Here is a 19,114-nt window from a genome sequence, read left to right as displayed (position 1 = left end):
TTAACTGACCAGCCTGTGGCTGGTTTTTCGCAAGAATGCAAATTTGCCTAACGAGATTCAGATTTTATGGTGTTTTAGTATAACCTGTGAAATCAAACTGTTTGGATCGTCATAGACTAATGGCAACACCTTTAATTGCTTGTAGGGATGGGAAAGGCATTAAATCATTGTTCTCAGAGCTAGTGAGAGCTCGCATCCTCCTTAAATGCAAAAATACTGGCTCAGCCCCATCTCACTCTTCACAGATTTAACAGCAGGGATCACCAAGATGAAGAGAAAGGCCAAGGGGGGCTTGGGGAAGTTTGCTTTGCGTCACTGGTGCAGTAAAACAGACTTAATGAGATATTGAATCCAGGTGCAAACCGCATGACACACAGAGCTGTGTTTTTATGCTTATATTTATTTATACAGTTGGTCACGGTGCTTGTGAGTAACAAAACTCTCATCTGAGTGAGGTTTTCTTTTCCTCCTCACCTACACGCACCGTATAATTTGTTTTTTAATAAGACAGTGTTGGCACCCGAGTCTACATCTCAGTTTCCACTTACAGCCTGGTAAATGGTGTTTCTTCATTCTTGCAATCAGCACCACAGGAATTTCTCTCTTCTCTTCTGGGAGATGATGTTGGCTCCTTGCAGCAGGTCCTGCAGTGATCTGAAATGACACAGCATTTCTGCACCGCTTCCGAGAGAGCAGAACATCTCCATTTATGAAAGCTGATGGTGGAAGGAGTTCACTCCTCAATAAACACATTTGGAGGGGAAAAAAAAGTCTCCAGGATGACAGCTGAGGTGCTGAGCTCTGACCTGCTGCAGTTTCGAATGGCTGATTTAATCCCCCAAATAAGGCTGTGTGCAAAGGCCAACAGAACCTTAATTACCCTGTGACGATATTGTAATTATCAACTGCAAAGTGAAATAAACTCTGCTCATCAAGTTCAAGGCACTTAATATCCACTGGAAATCTTTCACAAACCATCTTATCTTTGCCCATAGAGGCAGTGAAATAGAGAAAGACGGGACTTTCTGCTGCAGTTTATGTGCTGCAATCATGATAAATAGGTTTCCTCCAGAAACACGACATTACAATTTTCATCCTTAAGCATCCTCTGAAAATTTCCTTTTAACTTGGTCGCTCCATCTGTTCCGTTTCTTAGAGTCTATGTTTTCATTTATAAAAATGTCCAAATATTGTGAGAAACCTGTCGGGAGAAGGAACAGCCATCTGAATCCTAATCTACCATGTGTTTTGATTTGATAGAGATGAAATTGAATTGAATCTAGACTTCTGTTTCCAGGCCCCAGCTGATTGTTGGGTACCAGGTGTTTCATAACCAGACTGCTCTTAGCCTGGCAGGGGAGCATTTCCTTGTGCTCCATGAAGCCCATTTCCTTGTCAAGTAATATTGGTTGGAGTTAAAGCTTGCTGGCTGAGCCCTGCAAGGATGCTGCAGATGTGTTCTTCCTGTGGGCTGCGTTCCGTCACATGTAACATCCTTGACTTGTACAGTCAAAAAATAAAATCTTTCAGCAGGTGAAAGAGAAGGCAAATACCTTAAAATCTCAATATTTCAGCCATTTTTAATAAGTATTTTATTGGTCAAAAAGCAGGATGTGAGGCATGCATTTTGCTTTTGGCAGCAGGAAAAAGAAGACCTGTAGCACTCATGGTAGATGGGTGGTTTACTCCTTTGGTGAGGTGAGGTGGGTCTGAAGGAGGTCAATCATTGCAGATATTGGAGAAAAAAGCAAGGTGCTTTACTTGGGCTTTCACTTACAGTATGTTTTTCTTTACTTCCTTCCCTTTGCATTCTGAAACTGGAGTAGTGTATGCATATGTTAATGTTTGCATCATCTGAATAGTTAATGTGCCTGGCCTGGAAAGATGAAGGGGATCTATATGCTGAAAATGTAAATTTCACTGTTGCTTTTTGCGCAGTGCCTTGTCTGGATGCGTTTGTTGATTTTTTGATTGCTGCTTGTGGTCTAATGAAAAGAAGTGAAAGAGTCCTGGGTGAGTCCCTTTAACAGTTCCAGCTTTGAGAAAAATTCTGAACTCAGCAAGCTTGATAATAATCTTCCAAGGAATTTCAGGCTCTTGTCCTTCTCTCCAGGGAACCAGCAGCTCACATTCTGTTCCTTCTTTGCCCTCCTTTTGGGGTTTTCCAGTTTCAATGTGTACAAATCTCAGACTGAAAAGAGGGTGCCATCTTAAGCCTCTCCACGTTTTAATTTTTTGTCCTTAATAGCATTAGATTGCTGCTTGGCAGTATGGAGTATTAGTCAAGCTTCTGACTGTGAAATGCAGATAATTAATTGAGGCTTTAATCTCCAAGTTATCAATGAAAAGAGCCACGCTAACTGGGAGTTTTACAATCATATTTGTATGTTCTTCAGGAATTGGACCCCCTTTTTTTAAGCCTCCTTCTTCTTTGAATGTTTATAATGAAATCTTCAGGACACTTTAAATGGGTTATATATTGCGTCCCCAGTTACAGGCATACACACATGCAAGTGGCTCAGACCATCTGAAAAATGGAACATTAATTCTGCCTCTGTTAAAGATTGAGGAACACTGTGAAAATGGCAAACTCTCAGCCTTTAGGCTATCACAGAATTTGCTTTGTGTTCTTGTTTCAGTTTGGCTGATCTATCAAAAGTACAAAATGTATCCAGCAGATAAATGCTAAGATTTTTAGCCAATGTATGTACATCCTTGCCACTTTGTCTCCTCAGAAGAAGTCTGTGCATTGGAGTAGATGAAATGTTGGCAATTGTTGGCAATGACCCAATTGTGCTATGAATTATTTCATGGATAGAAAATATGGGGTAGTAAAGGGCCCTAGCAAAGGGCCTTTAATCTATCAAAGAGCAGCAATTATTTGCTGGAAATAGAAGCTACCATTCATGTTAAAAATAAAGGAATGAAATTCGAATGTAGGGGCTAATTAAACATTGCACAAAGTCAAAGCATGAACATAGATCCCCCACCTCTTAGACATCAGATACGTGTATGAATGCTACCCAAGAAGATTTCCCATAGTTGGTGATAATCTGGGGAAAACAAAACCAAACACACAAAGATGGACGGGAGAATCTCTGCTTAAGAGATTAGAATACGTGTTCTAATAGGCACCTTTTGACTTCTGAAATGTAGGGATGAGTAATCTGTCTGCACAAACATTTCCAGTACTATTCCCATTAGGGAAGTTCCTTTGCTGCTTGGATATGTCTCCATTGCAAAAGGCTGCAGTAGATAAGAACCAGATGCTGCCTGTCTTCTCAGATTCCTAGTTCCACCACCGTGGCAGAAAGGATCCTCCCTTCAGGTCAGTCTTTCCTCTCAGGCATGGATTCCTTCCTCCTCCCAGCACGTCAGCTTGAGCTGGCATGTCAAGTGTCGTGGTTTTATGGCCATACAGCCCATATAGCCCATATAGCACTCTTGTTAGCAACCAGATTTTTTTTTTCTGATGTCTTGTTGTTCTGAGCTGCGGTTAAAGAGGCTTTTCTTGACAACTATTTCCATTGGCTTCAGCTCCTGGGCCGTTGCTTGAATCACACGGACTCCTGTAAAACAGAGGGAGTTCACTTACCAGCTGGCCTGTGTCTTTCTTCATTAGATTTGGCATTTGCTGAAAGTTTTCGTGTCCTAGGAGGATTCACTAGAGGGCCATCATCTAGAAACTCGGAAAGAGAGCGAGTCCTGCATTGTCTGCTGCTCAGCACTGCCAAGGGAGACAGAGAACTGTGGAAAAGACGCGTGTCTGGGCCCTTCCATTAGCATGCTGATCCAGCACAGGGGTTCTGCTGCTCTTCATCGGCATGCACATCACGTCCCGCCTTCCCCTAAAACATCGGTGGAGCTCAAAGAAAATTATTAAAGACACCTCGTATGAGATGAAAGTTCTGATTAGGTTTTGTTTCAGGTGCCAAACCCGCTCCTGGGATCTGCTTTGAGAGAGTCAATTCTGCAGGCGATCCATACGGCAACTGTGGCAAAGACTCCAAGAGCTCCTTCGCCAAGTGTGAGCCCAGGTAGGGCCTCTCCTCGCCAGCACAGGAACTGCTGTGATGGTGGTGGGAATGGGTTCGTGCCATCTACAGTTATTTAACTCATATTTGGTTTTGTCTGTTTCCTTCAGAGATGCTAAATGTGGAAAAATTCAGTGTCAAGGAGGAGCCAATCGACCTGTAATTGGTACCAATGCTGTTTCCATAGAAACCAATATCCCGCTTCAGGAAGGTGGCAAGATCCTGTGTCGTGGCACCCACGTGTATCTAGGGGATGACATGCCTGACCCTGGTCTCGTGCTGTCAGGAACCAAGTGTGAAGATGGAAAAGTAAGGACCTGAAATACTCTTGGACAAGGAGAACATCACTGCCCTCACGACACATACTATTCTGTACTAAATTGGTTGTGGTTTGCTTTGTATCTTCATTTTAATTCTTCACAAGACAACTGATGGGCTCTTATTGCTTCTCCTGTCTCACTGTGTTAGGTGCTTACGCTCTTCTTCTGACTGCTCTTCTGGATTACAGATTTACAGATGCATTGCAAGTTGCTTAAGTTCATAGCCCTTTTTCTTTAGGACAGTCCTGAGTATCTGTCCAGTCAGGTTAGAGGTTCCTTGCAAAATACATTATGAAATTCTGAGGAGCTCATGGTATTCACCTTGGAAGTATTGCAATTAAGCTACTAATTTCATATTTTTTTTTTCTACCAGTGATGCTAACTTTTTTAATGTTTGTGGCATTGCAGAATTTTTGTTAATGTCACTTTAGACTTTAACTCTGCTGATTAGCCTCCCACCCCTTTTTGGATGAAAATCTGTTTCTGTACGCTCCATTTTGAAAATATTAATCCATATTAACATTCAGCCTTCAAAACTGATTTTTGAAATCATATTCAGCAAACACTGTGAGTTACCTGGTGTGAACGCAGGCCAAATTTCAATATGGCACATTCACAGGATTTACTTGTAGAGAAAAAGAACAGAGAACCAGCCTAAACCATTCTGTGATTGAACGAAAGGTGGGAGACAGACATTTAACAGGGAGAGAAACGGAAAAGAGTCCAGTGGCCACTGAAATGGAGAATGTTTCTTTACCCCCAGTGGTGAAGAGGAGAAAAAGCGCTTTAATAATCTGTCGTGGATTCAAACAAGCCACTGAATTTCTGAATGCTTCTGAATAACATTGGAGCATCACATTGCTTTGAGAGCACATCCCTCATGCAACTCTAGTTCTACTGCAGGAAAACAACACTTACGCAACATTTCTAAGTCAGTCTGTTACAGAACTTTTTTTCAAGGAAAATTCAATGCTGGGAAAGCACCCCATTATGTTTTACTAATGAGTATTTAATCTTTCTAATCTATCTAATCATACACATACACACCATAGAACGCACACGCTAATACTTATGAAATTGTATGTTTTACTCTGAGGACATTAGAGCACTTGTATTATGGATTAAGAATATGAATTTAAATATTCTTGAGTTCTCTAAGCTGAAGATACACCATTTGCAATGCAGCCATTTTAATGTGATCAGAATTCTGCGTGCTGCTGCACTCTGAATACTTGAATGGTGAATACCGCTGTAATCAGACCATATTCTCTACATGCCTGCATGTTGACGCCAATTCACTCTAATTTCTTTTCCATTTTTCCTTCTCCTCAGGGGATGAGTGCCCTGATTAAGCATCCCTGTCGTCTCCTTCAACACTTTCCCCTGCTTAATGCTAATTCTTTTGACTGACTTTTAGTACTACTGAACTGAGCTGCAGTTAAAGAGGAACAAAATTGTGAATTGATTTTTATTTTATTTTAATCTTTTACTTTTAGTCGATATAGGACAGTAACAGTCATTCTAGTCCTAATTTCTTCTTTGTTTACAGTTTTGAGTAGGATAACTTCTCATTACTGACATCCTCATCAGTCATCTGACTGCTCAATGGTGTTGTTTGGTGATGCTAATCTTGCTGTGCCCCAGTTTTCATCTATATTGACAGAGTAACATTTTCCAGATTGGAAAACAAAAAACTGTGCATCTGAATACTTTACGCACACTGTTTGTTTACTTCCATTTCCTAGAAGGTTGTTATTACGTTTTATGTATGGCTGTTTTATATTTGACACCAAAGTTTGTTTAGCTTGGGAAAACTGTCAGAAAGGTCTCAGTTCTGCTGAAGAACAATAATGAGCCCATATGTATCAATGAGGCCAGGTGAGATATTCAGGCAGTTCTAGGTCCACATTCTGCTCTAGTATATATGAGTACCGTGCCATTGGTATAAACAGAGATATACAATTTTAAAAGGGGACCTGAATCAAATCCTAACTTAATGCATTCACATTCGTACTCCTGAAAAAAAAAGGCAAAAAGCTGGAAGTTTTTAATTGATGTTGAAAGAAAACCAAACATGAGCTACGATGTCAAAACTCAGTATTGGCTAAGGTGCTAACCAAGAGTAATATACAAATTTCAGAGATTTTGACCTAGGTGGTCTAGAAGGGCTTATAGAGAAGAAAATACCTAAGGTTGATGTCTTTACCTTTTCATCAATGGAATGCTGTCAGTACAGCACGTGTGTTGGGAGACCTTTGTAAGTGCTAAAACAGCCCTTGGCAGATGAACAGATAGATAGTGCTGGAGAGGGACGCAGGGCACAGTTTAGGCCAGATATTAGGAAAAATTTCTTCTCAGAAAGAATGGTCTGGCTTTAGCCATGGAGTGGTAGGGACACCATTTCTGGAGATGCTGTGGAGATGTGATACTGAGGAACGTGGGCATGGTGAGGTGGGCTGGGGTTTGATTTGAGGATCCTAGTGGTCTTTTCCAGCCTTAAGGTTTCTATGATGATCACTAGCAGTTCTGCTCCTATTAAAATTCCCCTTTCCTTATTTTGCAGATTTGCCTTAATCGCCGGTGCCAGAATACAAGTGTTTTTGGTGTGCATAAGTGTGCAACAAAGTGCCATGGACGTGGAGTAAGCATTTTATAGGAATCCTTTTTTGTTGTTGTTGTTTTGTTTTGTATTTTTTTAGAGTCATTGAACACTGGACAAGAAGTGATTTTATGCAATGCCTTTGAGATCTATGATTCTTTGTAACTGTAGAATAGAATCATAGAAGTTGGAAGGGACGTTTAAAGGTCATCTAGTCCAGCTCCCCTGCAATGAACAGAGACACCCACAGCTAGATCAGGATGTCCAGGCCTTATCCAGCCTTGCCTTGAAAGTCTCCAGGGAGTAATAATACATCAGTCAAAGTCATTGCAGTGCTTCTTTCTTATGTATTTCAATTTTCAGTGTCCCTTATATGAACTAATAGAAGTGAAATTATTTTTATTTAACAAAGGAATATTTATCAGTTAGTAATTATCTTGCTCTTAATTAACAGTCTGTGATAAAAAGGAATTTTGTCATCTTCAAAGAAATTTTGTCTAACCTTCCTTCATGAAGAGTTTCCATTAACATTTCAAAAAAGACAGTTTCTGTGTGGGCCCAGCAAAGCTAAAATATGCATTTGAATTAAGATATTTGAAAAAAAGTATTTTCAAAAGTACTGAAGTAAAAACATACTGATGAGTTGAATGGTATGGTGACACAGAATGAAAAATCAACCTGGAAGAGCAAAGTCTTCTGAAAGCTAGTTTTATGTTATGAAAATGCTAATCATGTCAAGATATGCCTTATTAACCTTGATTTTCTAATGATCTGTTTGTTTCTGCAAAAAGCTCTGACAATTCTCTGTCATCTCCTGTGAAGGGATTTCAATTTTCTGTAATTTATCATTTTGAATTCATAAAACTGCAGTGTTGATGGTGCTGCATCTTACCATTATGCTGGGGTAACTGTCAGCTTAAGGGAGCATCTTTATGCCTGCATTATGGAGAGTCTACAGGGACTCCCAAGGAGCCAGAGAGGACCTCATGGAACTGTGGAGGGGAACTCCTGTAGATCTGTAATTTAAAAAAAAAAAACAAAAAACAAATGATATTTTCAACTATCTTGCTGTTTTTGAAAAGTAAATCATTTCTTTTTGCATTTTACATGACCATAGCAAAGCTAAGCTATTGCGTGATGTTTTAATACTCTGCAGACGCAGCCAGTATGGTCTTTCTGACAGCCTGCCAGCTGACCTTGCCAGAAAATGAGTATCTGTGAACTCCCATGAACTAACTGGTGTCTTATAAATCTGTCTGTTGATCTGTTGTGTTTTCCCCGTGGTGGTGGCAGATCATAAGAGCCATAAAGAAAGAAGAGTACAGACTCTGTAGTAGGGTCTGTTGTGAAAGGACAAGGAGAAATGGTTTCAAACTAAAGAAGGGGAGATTCAGATTGGATTTAAGGAAGAAATGTTGTACAGTAATGGTAGTGAGGCACTGCACAGGCTGCTCACGGAGGTGCAAGTGCCCATCCCTGCAGGCACCCAAGGTCAGGGGATGGGCTTTGAGCACATGATGGACCTCTGGGTTTCCCCATTAACTGCAGGCCTTTAGAGGTCCCTTCCAACTCCAGTCGTTGTGTGATTCTATGTGTCTGTATGGGTCATGCAAATATGATACTAGAGGGAGGGTCTCCTCTACCCTGCACCCAGTTTCACACGTTCTTCCAGCAACTGCTGCATCTCAGAGCTGGGGGTCTGAGCAGTGTAGAAATCAGCATGTGGTCTGACATGAGATCTTAATGGATAGGAGAGATCAACTGAGCTGACAAAGCTTTATGGTGTTAACACGGAGCAGCTCCTCTGTGAAGGTAAAAGGAACAGAAGTTAGAAAGCAGCCAATGTTGCTGCTGGAAGCAAAGAGAGAACAAGACTTAAGAGATGTCTGATTATCCTTACTGTGGTTATTGAAGCTGTAGGCTGATGCAACTCAAACTATTACCTGCTACATAAATAACGCTTTTTTTCTTCCTTCCCATTGTATTTGGAGTTGCTTTGTGCCATCCTAGCTGTGACAAGGAGCAAATATCAGTACATCTCTTTTGTGACATGAGCTTTATTTCGCTCAGCTGTGTCACCAGCTGATTAAGAGGCACTGTTGGCCGGTGCTGTTCGCAGTTATACAGCAGAATCCTTTTCATGTTCGGCCGTCTGTCTTTTCTTTTGAAGGTTTGCAACAACAAAAAGAACTGTCACTGTGAGGCTGACTGGGCTCCTCCGTACTGTGACAAGCCAGGCTTTGGTGGCAGCGTGGACAGCGGGCCCATCAGGCAAGCAGGTGGGTAATAATTCATGCTTTAGCTCTTGCTTCCACGATAAAGAACGGAAATGCAAAATGTCACCTTGTGAGCAATGAGCTTGCAGGACTGCAGGAAGCCCGGAAAACAGCTTATTCTGAATGTATTGGTTACCAACTTGCAAATCTGGTGAAGAAAAGCCAAAGCCAGCTGAGTGCATTGCTCTTCCTGCTTAACTAAAGTCACAGTAGTCCCGGTGAATCTCATCTCTTTTTTTTTTTTTCCCAAGATATATGATCAAGTTGAGTTAGATGTGAGGAAGAAATTCTTTACTCAGAGGGCACAGGCTGCCCAGAGAGGCATGCTTGGCTTTAATATCCCTTCCAAACATGCCTTAGTAGCTCCCCAAAAATGTGCAGGATGTGGTACTGGCCTAAGCTGCAAGCAGGAAGCTGCAAAGATGAGACATGCAGCATTTCTGTGCATAGAAAAATCAGAAGTCTATCTGATACTGTGCTTCTAGAAGGATTTCATTATTGTTTTATATTTCTGCACTGTGGAACAAAGGTGATTTCTGATTGTATCGGATTTTAACTATATTTTGTAGAAAGCTTCTGCAAGTTAAGCAGAAATTCCCTTCCCATATGATAGCAGTAGGACGAGTGATTTTCTGTAATTTGTATTTCAGCTTCCCCTTGTTCAGTCTGCAGAACATTGGCACTAGTATCTCCCTCCATCTCTGGCCAGCCTCAGAAGGAATTATTTCTACACGTAGTGCAATTTTATAGGATTTGATAATCATCACTCGCCAATTTTTCTCCACAGTACTGTAACTTTAGTGACTTCCACAGAGATATTTCTGATTTATGTCTGAGCAAGTGACTGGGCCAGCAGCCTGCTCATATATCCATATATAACCTCAAACTTGCTGGAAAGCGAGCTGCCCATTTTCACATGAATAATGCCATCCAAAACCAAAAAGGATTGTATTCTCTCCATGCCAGATCCTGCTCTGAATTGCAATGTTGGCTTTATGACATCACTGTCATTTCCATGACAAAGCACCACATGTGATTCCTCTGCTGAATGGTTGTTATGTTGGTTTTTTTTAAATACCTACCAGCTGGTAAGATAGCAAAGGAGCAGTGCTGAGGCACTGAACAAGTGTGACTACCTGTGTGTTAAATGTTCTTCTGCTCAGATTTGCTCTAAAGCATTGTATTCCCTTTTCAGCTTATCTTGTATCAAAGTATCTAGGGAGCTACAAATGTATTACAATAACGTGCTGCATAGGCAATGCTAACTGAAGACAAATACAGGTTATCTTTTGTAATTCTTGCAGTTTGTGTTTCAGAAGCTAATGTTTCAGTTTAACAGAAAACTGCTTTCAGTGTGTTATTCTCTAAAGACGGTGCTGCAATTAATAACATGGGAATAAACAAATATGGAAATTGTGAGAGGACCTAATTCTCTATCCTTGACATTTGGATTTCAATATGAGCTCTTGACAGGGTGGTTGGGATGATCTGAGTAGTTTGCACATCTCTAAATCAAATTACTGAAGAATTAGCTCAATAAAATGCGTTTATCTTCGTCAAACGTAGCACGTGGCCTCATTAGCATTTAGTAACTGATTTCTCCCAGCTGACTTGGAGTAAACCCAGGTGTTTGACCATGTATTTTTCTTATTAAGAAGTCTTAAATATATAATTGCTAAGTAGAGAAGTTAATTAATTTACATTGCATGATCAAATGTAATAATTTTATCCATCTTCTAGAAATGGTGGGGGATGCATTGCTCTGCAGCACTTCACACCCATCAGGTCCCACGTTGCTGCTGACTGCGTTCCCCTGCCCTGGTACAGGGTGAGAGCCAGCTGACCAAAGTTCCACCAGGATAAGGCTGAGACAGTGATGATAAGTTACCAGAGCAAAGTTTAAATATGCATCTCCTGCTGTGGGAGGGTGCACTTCTAGGTCAGCAGTCCTGCAGAACCACAACATCCCCTCCTCCGGGCGATGATCACATCACATAGCCATCAGTATCAGAGCTGCTGCTTACCTCTTTCTAAAAATGAGGCTTCCATTCCAGCTTCCAGCTGGAAGTCGTCCAGCCAGGGTTTGCATCTCTGCTGAGCCTCACTTAGGTCCCAGCAATGCACTTCACAGCTTAAAGTACTCTGGAACAGCAGTCACTGGGGCTGGGCATCAGTAGTAGTACGGGGCAAGTTTCAATACAGATGGCCCTTGGTAGAAGTTAACTGGCTGTGTTTTGTTGCAGATAATAAGAGTTTAACCGTAGGAGTGTTGATCACCATTCTGTGCCTTACCTTTGCTGGGTCAATCATGTATCTGAAAAGGAAGACTCTCATGAGATTGCTGTTTACAAGTAAGAAGACGACGATAGAGAAATTAAGGTATGATTGGTTTCTGTAACTCTGCTCCCTATTATTATTATCTTTAAAGATATGAGTAGCAAATAACTGTGAACACAGCAAATCTCATCTCAGCATTTATCTCGGAATGGCCTGACAGTGCTTTACACAGATCCAGCCTTAGAAATATTCACCCAGTGTTATCAGCAGTGTTCTTCTGATTTAGTTAAACGTCACTGATTGTCAGTAATAACGTGAGGTTTGGTTTGACTGCATACCTCTTCGTTTGCAATAAAAAAAAATTTGGAACTGAAGGAAGTCTTACTTTTATTTCCGTGTGCATCAAACAGTTTCATTACATTGCATGGCCTTTTATCTACACTCAGTCGAGTGAGCCGATGCTTCCATATTTGAGGTCATTACTGTTTAAATGCTAGGTTCATTAGAAGAGTCTCTTGGGCGTTGCAAAGCTGCGTTGGCACAGATTGCAGGAGCTAATTTAACAGACCACTGGTTTCCAAAAAAAATCAATATTTATTTTTATTCTTGCAGGAGCACTAGAGAATCTTTACTTCCCTTATTTACTGTAAAAAGTCAGCAAGTCCTTGTGAAATCTCATTCTGAAAAGAGATTACTGTTTAAAAAAAATGCCATGAAGCAGACTGTTGTGTTCACTACATATATACTCGTATTGCAGGTCTGTGAGCCCAGCGAGATCTTCTAGATCATCTCAGCCCAGTCACGTTCGTACCACGTCTCTCAGTAAAAATCTCATCATGAAGCCACAGAATACAAACATGCAAAAAGTAAGTCTTTAAGAGGTTAAATGAGATTCATAGCTTTTAAGTAACATACGATAGTATATTAGCAGAGATTTCTAGAGCTGTATCTCTTGTATCAGCTCCTTTTGGAGCTTACGACTATTGGTTTCTGCAGAGAGATGGCCCAAGGCGCCCGCTGCCCTATCAGATTGTTGACATCAGTGACCCGGTGAAGACACACCATGTGCCACAGCTGAAGACCCCTCAGCGTGTCCTGCCGCCCCTTCCACAGCCACCCTGCCACCAAGCAGGGCCTGAAAGGCCCCTTCCTGCCAACCCCACGCTCAGGCTCTCCCAGGTAACCATGGAGTTCCTTTCAACTTCTGTCTGACATTGAATGTGTGAATATCCACCTATAACAAATAGGAATGAAGTGGTTTTCTCATCTTTCCCCTTTGCCTTTAGCCATAGTCTAGTCTTTGTACTTTTTGCACTGTAGGAATAGGGTGTAGATAATAGCAATGCCTTAAGATCCCGTTGTACCCAGGAAGGCAGTCTTGGTTTCTGCCAATAGAGGCACCAATCCCAACATTCCACCACTCCACTCAGAAGGCATAGCAGTACAAACAAGTTCCATGTCATGGGCAGACCCATTCTGCCTAGCCAGAGGGGAAGCTACAGGGCTGTTAGGAAGGTGACAAATAATAATAATATAGTTGAAGAAGTAATAAGAGTAATAATATAGTTGAAAAAGTCAAATTACAAATATCTTGCCCAGAAACAAAATGTGTATTGGCTTGTAGTTCAGTTCTTCTAAAGGGCATGTGATTTGTTGGGTTGGTACAGAGCACAGATCTCAGAAGAAAGACTTCTGCTTGTCCACACTTATTTCATGTACACCTACCTCTTCTTCCACTGTTTAAGTAGAGCTGGTTTATAATAATATGCATCTCAAGACGGTGTTCAGGATAGATGGAGTTGTCTGTGCACTTGTCTATATCACATTGCCCTTTTCTCGTCACTAACTTCTCTCTTTTGGTCACATTTGTAACATGATTGAGTCTTAGGAAAGGAGTCAGGCATCCAGCTAGCTTTGTTTTATAGATGTTTTGCTGCTTAAGATAAACTACAAGATTAAAATGAAGTGCATGTCATTATCACCAAGCTATCTTAATTGAGCAGCATGTTAGTCTGTGTGCAGTTACTTACCTCAAATCTGTACTCAAACAGCTGTGGCTTGAGGGATTGTGCATACTAGAAAGCTGGCTATGATGGCCAAGGACAGTGCTTTCTTCATGCAGCAACCTTGTGAGTTGGTCCCAAGGCACTTTCACAGGGGTTAGCAGGTGGATTGGGAAGTGCTTTGGAAGACAGGGGAAAAATGAGCAAAGAAGTAAAAAGGGACAAGACAGTGCTGATCTGCCATGCCACTGTGCTTAGATATTATGGCAGCAGAGAGAGTGAAGAAGGTTTTAATTTGGATGTCTGAACATTGAATCACTCGGGTTCAATCAACTTTTAAAAGTAGAGACAGTTTATTAATCTTTTTCAAAGTATTCAAGTTCTTTCTTCTTCCATCCTGCTAGTCATTTATTTTCCCGTTCAAGGGAATGGGAAATATTGATTCTTTCAAAAATAGGTTTTATGGGAGATCTGGACCAGTACTGGTTGGTGTTGTCTTTGGCTCTGATGGTTTCACTTTTTGTTTCTTTGCATTTCTTAGAACACTGCATATTTCACATTGGTCAAAATTAGTATTTTAAGTACAAGTGCTGTTCTATTCCTCTGTCAAATAGTTCACTAAAAAAAGTTCATTTAGCACCATACAAGCCAGCCCTCACTAGCACAGGGAAATAGGAGAAAGGGCTTCCCACGGAAAAGGAACTGTTTGTTTCTCAATGTGATAGGACATCTGCCCCAGCCAGCCACAGCAAATGCAAGTGACCAAACGCAATCACTACAGTTCTTCTCCCTACATACATGCCCACCTCTTCAAATCCCACAAAGCAGAATACTAGCTCTCCAGCACCATCATGACCCAAGTCTGACAGGGCTGAAACTACAAAAGCAGCTTAGCAGCTGAAATTAATTGCAACTCCATCAAGCAAAATAACAGTGTTTTCAATTTTCAGTTGCTGTATGAAACAGAAGCAAGACAAACATGGGAACAACTCAAGGCAACTTAGAGAACAAGCAAGAGTGCATTCTTTCAAAATCATAATTCAAGATTGTCAAAAATAAATAACTTTCTATACTCTAGGGATGCGTAAATGACTGCATGGGAAGAAAACATTTTTCTTAGTTAGTTGTTTACCCCCTCAACGTTTAGAGGATGTAAATTAGCTTTAAAATAGTTTGGGTCTAATTCATGTAGATGCTACCTGAAGTATTGCATCTGCACCAATTGCTTGGAACTGCATCCAACAGGGTTAAGAGAGAAAACACTTTAAAAATAATTGCTACATGATTTATACCAATCATCCAGGGACTCAGTGTTGCAATACACTGCTGAAGAAGAGCACCCCAAACCATTCATTTTTCTGTTGCTTCTATCTCCCTTGTTCAGCTTCTCTCCTCTGAGAGGTGTTTGCACATGATCTCCTTTCCTGCTGCCTCTGGCTGAGAGCAGTGGGTAAATAAGACACAACATGTGAGGTGAAGACAAGTCTCTTCCCCTCTAGTGGCCGTTGAGCTGGCAATGAATTAATTATTACTTCATAGTAAATTTCCCTTTAAGATTTAATTAAAATAGTTTAAAAAAATAATAATACAACAAACAAAAGCAGCAGCAAATGAACTGGTGCCAGGTTTAATATTTAACAATATTTAGTATTTAACTAAACTAATGAACAACTTCTACTGTCAGGTGCTTTCACAATACAAACATACTTAATCAAGGGGCCAGATTCACTGTCAGTATTAACCTCCCAGCCCCATTAAATTGGTCAGGAAATGGATCAGGTGTTCAGCTGGTACCCACCAAAATTACCTCTGCAGTATGAGTGATGGGTCAGCATCTTCAGAATAAGCATTCACGTGAGGAGCTAAGGGAACCAAAAGAATTCACTTGGGTGAGGCATTCAAGGTTACCTTCATGCTCAGCCACAGAAGATGCTCACTCTGTGGGCTGTCCAGACTCAGCACACAGGTTAGCCATTCCAGCCAGCTTTCTTCCAAATAAAATGGTTGGAAAAAAAACAAAAGCAACCCATGTGGCACTAAGGAGCCTGGTTTAGTGGATATGGTAGTGAAGGGTCAGTAGTTGGACTAGATGATCCTTGTGGTCTTTTCCAAACCTTCATGATTCCATGATTGAGCCCCATTCGTCCTTGGCTGCTATGCGCTGCTCAGAAAGTCTTTCATTCCCTACTTTCTTTTGTTTAAATCCATTCTTAGAATGCCTACTGATAGTCACCCTGTGTTCCCTTTCTGAAAGAGTAAAACATCTGTCACAAAAAGGAAGAAAACGAAGGGATGCTCAAAACGAATGGTAAAAACTGGTGTTTTATTCATGAGTAATTCATGCCTCTAGGGGTCTGTTTTGATTACATTTTTCAAGGGATCTTTAAATTATGCCTGTAAGCTCTTGTTTCTTCTTGGTCAACCTTACCAGTTACAGCAAACTAACAGTGAAGAGTAAAATTACTCTGTGCAATGTTTTTAGAGAAAGCGTGGTGAGATCCATAGCAGATGGATCTGGAGATCTGGGGTACATTGGAGAGTTAATCTGTCCCAGTTCTTCTTAATGAAGACCACAAGTAGACACCCTGCCCTGTTTGCAGGGCTTCAGGGACCACACAGAAGAGACATGAGCTCATGTCTGCCAGCAGATGACTTCTGTTCCCTATTAATGAATCATGTAATTCCACTAAATGAAAGCACAACAGCGTCTCTAAACAACAGCAACAAAAAAAATCACAGACGTTCCCAGTTCAAACTGGAATTGAGCAGTTTACATCTATGCTCATCTAAGTCTGTATTTTAATGTCATTGCTAGTTCTGCCACTTTTCTCTATATCTTCTTTTACATCTATATGTGTTCATTCTGTGTTGTTCTTCCTTTACCACCAAATAATCTGAAATTTCAATCTCGATGCACACACTATCCCTAAAATAAAGAATAATTTAAAAAAAAACCCAAATCCCTGAAGTATAAAACATTCTTTAAAACATAGGTGCCTACTTACTTATTAGAAATACATTAGAATATTCTCATCTAAATATGTCTACAACTGTGCTGAACCTAGCAACCACCGAGCTAGAGCAAAGATATGATAAATCCAGCTTTAGAGACGAATATGATGAATTTCTATTTTATTGCAGGAAAACCACAAGCCAAACCCTCCTCGGAAGCCTCTACCAGCAGATCCCCTGAACAAAGCTCGTTACAACAGCGCGTGCACCCCAGGGCTCGGACACACGAAAGCGCTGCCTCACATTGCTCCTGTAAGGTTGGTTCTCCTCAACATGGCTTGACTTGTAGCACAGCACTGACGGGTCTGAGATATTTTAGAGCAGATCCTCTGTGCTCTGAGGAGCTATGACTGTTGCTGAGTGATACACAAAAAGCATCTTCTATTTGCTCATCAGAAAGCCAGGGATTCCCACCAAGAGGATATTGGCACAGTTGCACTGACTGCCACAGGACTAAGAGCATTTATGATGCACATGGAGGTCTGACTGCCCAATTACTACTGCTGTTCCTTGTAAGAGAAAGTAGTCAATAAGTATCAATTTCTAAAAGAAATAACCTCTTGCAGAATAGTCCTATTCAGCCATCCCACCTACGGAATTAGGCTGAGAACTGAACATTGCTTTTCAAGTCAGACACCAATAAAAGTAGTTTTCTGCTTGCAGATTCCACAGCAGAACATTATATCATCCAAAAATACTACCTCAAATATTCACCAGAAGCATCATATGCGTCTGAAAGCTGATGTTTAAAAAAAACAAAAATCAATCTAGAAGTGAAATGATTATCCCTACCAGAGCTGCAGAGGAAAAAAGAGTAATCAAGATTTAAAGGCTCAACAATGCATGCAAGTTTGCAAGTTTTGTATATGGATTATTTCACTAAATCAAAAATATTTTACAGGCAGGCACTGCTTGTAAAGAGGTTTTGTCATTATTTTATATTTCACAGCTATCAGAAGGTAATCCATCCCATAATTGTAATGAAGTGCAGTATCACTCAAGATGAAAGGATGAGAAATGCAGGATTTCCATTACACAGGAAAGAGCCTATTGGTATATTTACAATTATATAAGTATACGTGTAAATAAAAGGAGACATAGTAAAGTAAAAAGTGGATAGGAAGCTAAGTTAAAAAAAAAAAAAAAAAGGGGGAAGAGTTGCAAAGATTTTCTTTATCACAGAGGAAAAAATGAAAACTTTCTGGCTGTTTTTTTTTTTTGGTTTTTTTTGTTTTTTTTTTACTTATAAAAACTCAAATTTTAACTCCTAGACAAAAGAATGCTAGCAGGCAGTGCAGTTTAGACTCTTTGCCTGATAAAACTACACGACATCGTTATTTTTAATCCATGCGTAGCCCCTAAAGAAATACATGCAAGAGGCAGCTTAGTTGTAGGCAAACTGCAGTAAGTCAAACCACAGGGCTGAGCAGCACAGAAAGCTTTAACAACCCCACCCCCTTTCTCCTAGAGTAGCTTTCCTATTCCCAGCTGTCCAAAAACATCACACAATGATACTGTGCCACAGTGTTGCCCTATGAGGAAGATAGAATTACCACATTATCTGAGCATCATCTTGCCTTAGGAAAAATAATAATAATAATTGTTAAAAATAATTGTTAAAAATAAAATAAAAGTAATTGTTACTTTCTTACTCAAAATTCTTCATATTCCTACACGTACTTGTGGTTGGACTAGATGATCTCCAGAGGTCCCTTCCAACCCTACAATTCTGTGACTCCTGTGTGATTCTGTGACCTGTAGGGAAGATAAAAGTAGCATTTTAAGCCATAGGAATTCCTCTACTGAGGCATTTAACATTGCTCAGAAAATAGAGTCAAGTTAGTTTTCTAATACTTCTAGCAAAAGGACTTGAAGAGGGTGCTTTGATTAAGCTCCAGGCTGTGTCTTCTAGTAGGGTAATCTGAAAGTAATAGCATCTCCAGCTGACTGCTTCCATTGTTTCAAACCAACTGCTACTCTGTGATGCGGAGTAGCATTTTTGAAGGGGTGCAAAATTGATGGGCACTAAAGAAAGAAAGGAGGATACCTGAAACACTGAGCTTATCCCCTGGCCAAGCAGCAATTCACACCTGAGCTCAGAGGAGGCGGCTGCTGTGCCACTGGTGTGACGTGATACATGTGCCTGTAGGGTGTGTGGTGGTACACAGGGGGACTGTCTCAGCATGGCAGCCCCACAGTATTGCCCCAAGTCAGCTTGGATAGCCCTCACCACAAAGTGTACCCTTGTTCTTCACGACTCGAGCCCGATGCTGGCACTGAGACCTAACAAAAGATGAAGTAACAATTTGCTGTTCTCTTTCCAACAGACCTGCTCCCAAGCATCCGCCGCCGGTACCCAGGTCCAGCAATGCTGCTGCTGATGTGAAATGAGGAGGAAATTGGACACCTTTATTTTAACAAGTGAAGACAGAAGTTTGCACTATCTTTCAACTCCAGCCGGAGTTCATTTTTATGACAATACTTAGACTTTTTAATGTTTAAAACAGCATTATTTTTTAAGAGTTCTGAGCTACTGCCTTTGGTGCTGTGCTGTGCTATGGTGCTCTGTATACTTGCTCAGGTACTTGTAAAT

The 19,114-nt window shown here is 40.7% G+C and overlaps 1 protein-coding gene across 2 annotated transcripts in view; it reads left to right on the top strand.

Annotated features, from left to right (window-relative positions):
- Positions 1-18,912, top strand: part of ADAM12 (ADAM metallopeptidase domain 12) — a gene marked incomplete at its 3' end in the record, with an annotated part of 167,553 nt that extends 148,641 nt beyond the window's left edge. For both annotated transcript variants that reach the window (XM_079536501.1, XM_079536500.1), the window contains 9 exons: positions 3,929-4,037; positions 4,145-4,343; positions 6,918-6,995; positions 9,124-9,232; positions 11,473-11,608; positions 12,264-12,372; positions 12,503-12,685; positions 16,651-16,778; positions 18,849-18,912. In XM_079536501.1, the coding sequence (XP_079392627.1) occupies positions 3,929-4,037; positions 4,145-4,343; positions 6,918-6,995; positions 9,124-9,232; positions 11,473-11,608; positions 12,264-12,372; positions 12,503-12,685; positions 16,651-16,778; positions 18,849-18,912 (1,115 nt within the window). The remainder of the gene's footprint in view (positions 1-3,928; positions 4,038-4,144; positions 4,344-6,917; positions 6,996-9,123; positions 9,233-11,472; positions 11,609-12,263; positions 12,373-12,502; positions 12,686-16,650; positions 16,779-18,848) is intronic.
- Positions 18,913-19,114: the final 202 nt, after the last annotated feature.

The sequence above is a fragment of the Tetrao urogallus genome (genome assembly GCF_951394365.1).
Source record: "Tetrao urogallus genome assembly, chromosome: 5".
NCBI lineage: Eukaryota > Metazoa > Chordata > Aves > Galliformes > Phasianidae > Tetrao > Tetrao urogallus.
This window is presented reverse-complemented; position numbering and strand designations above follow the sequence as displayed.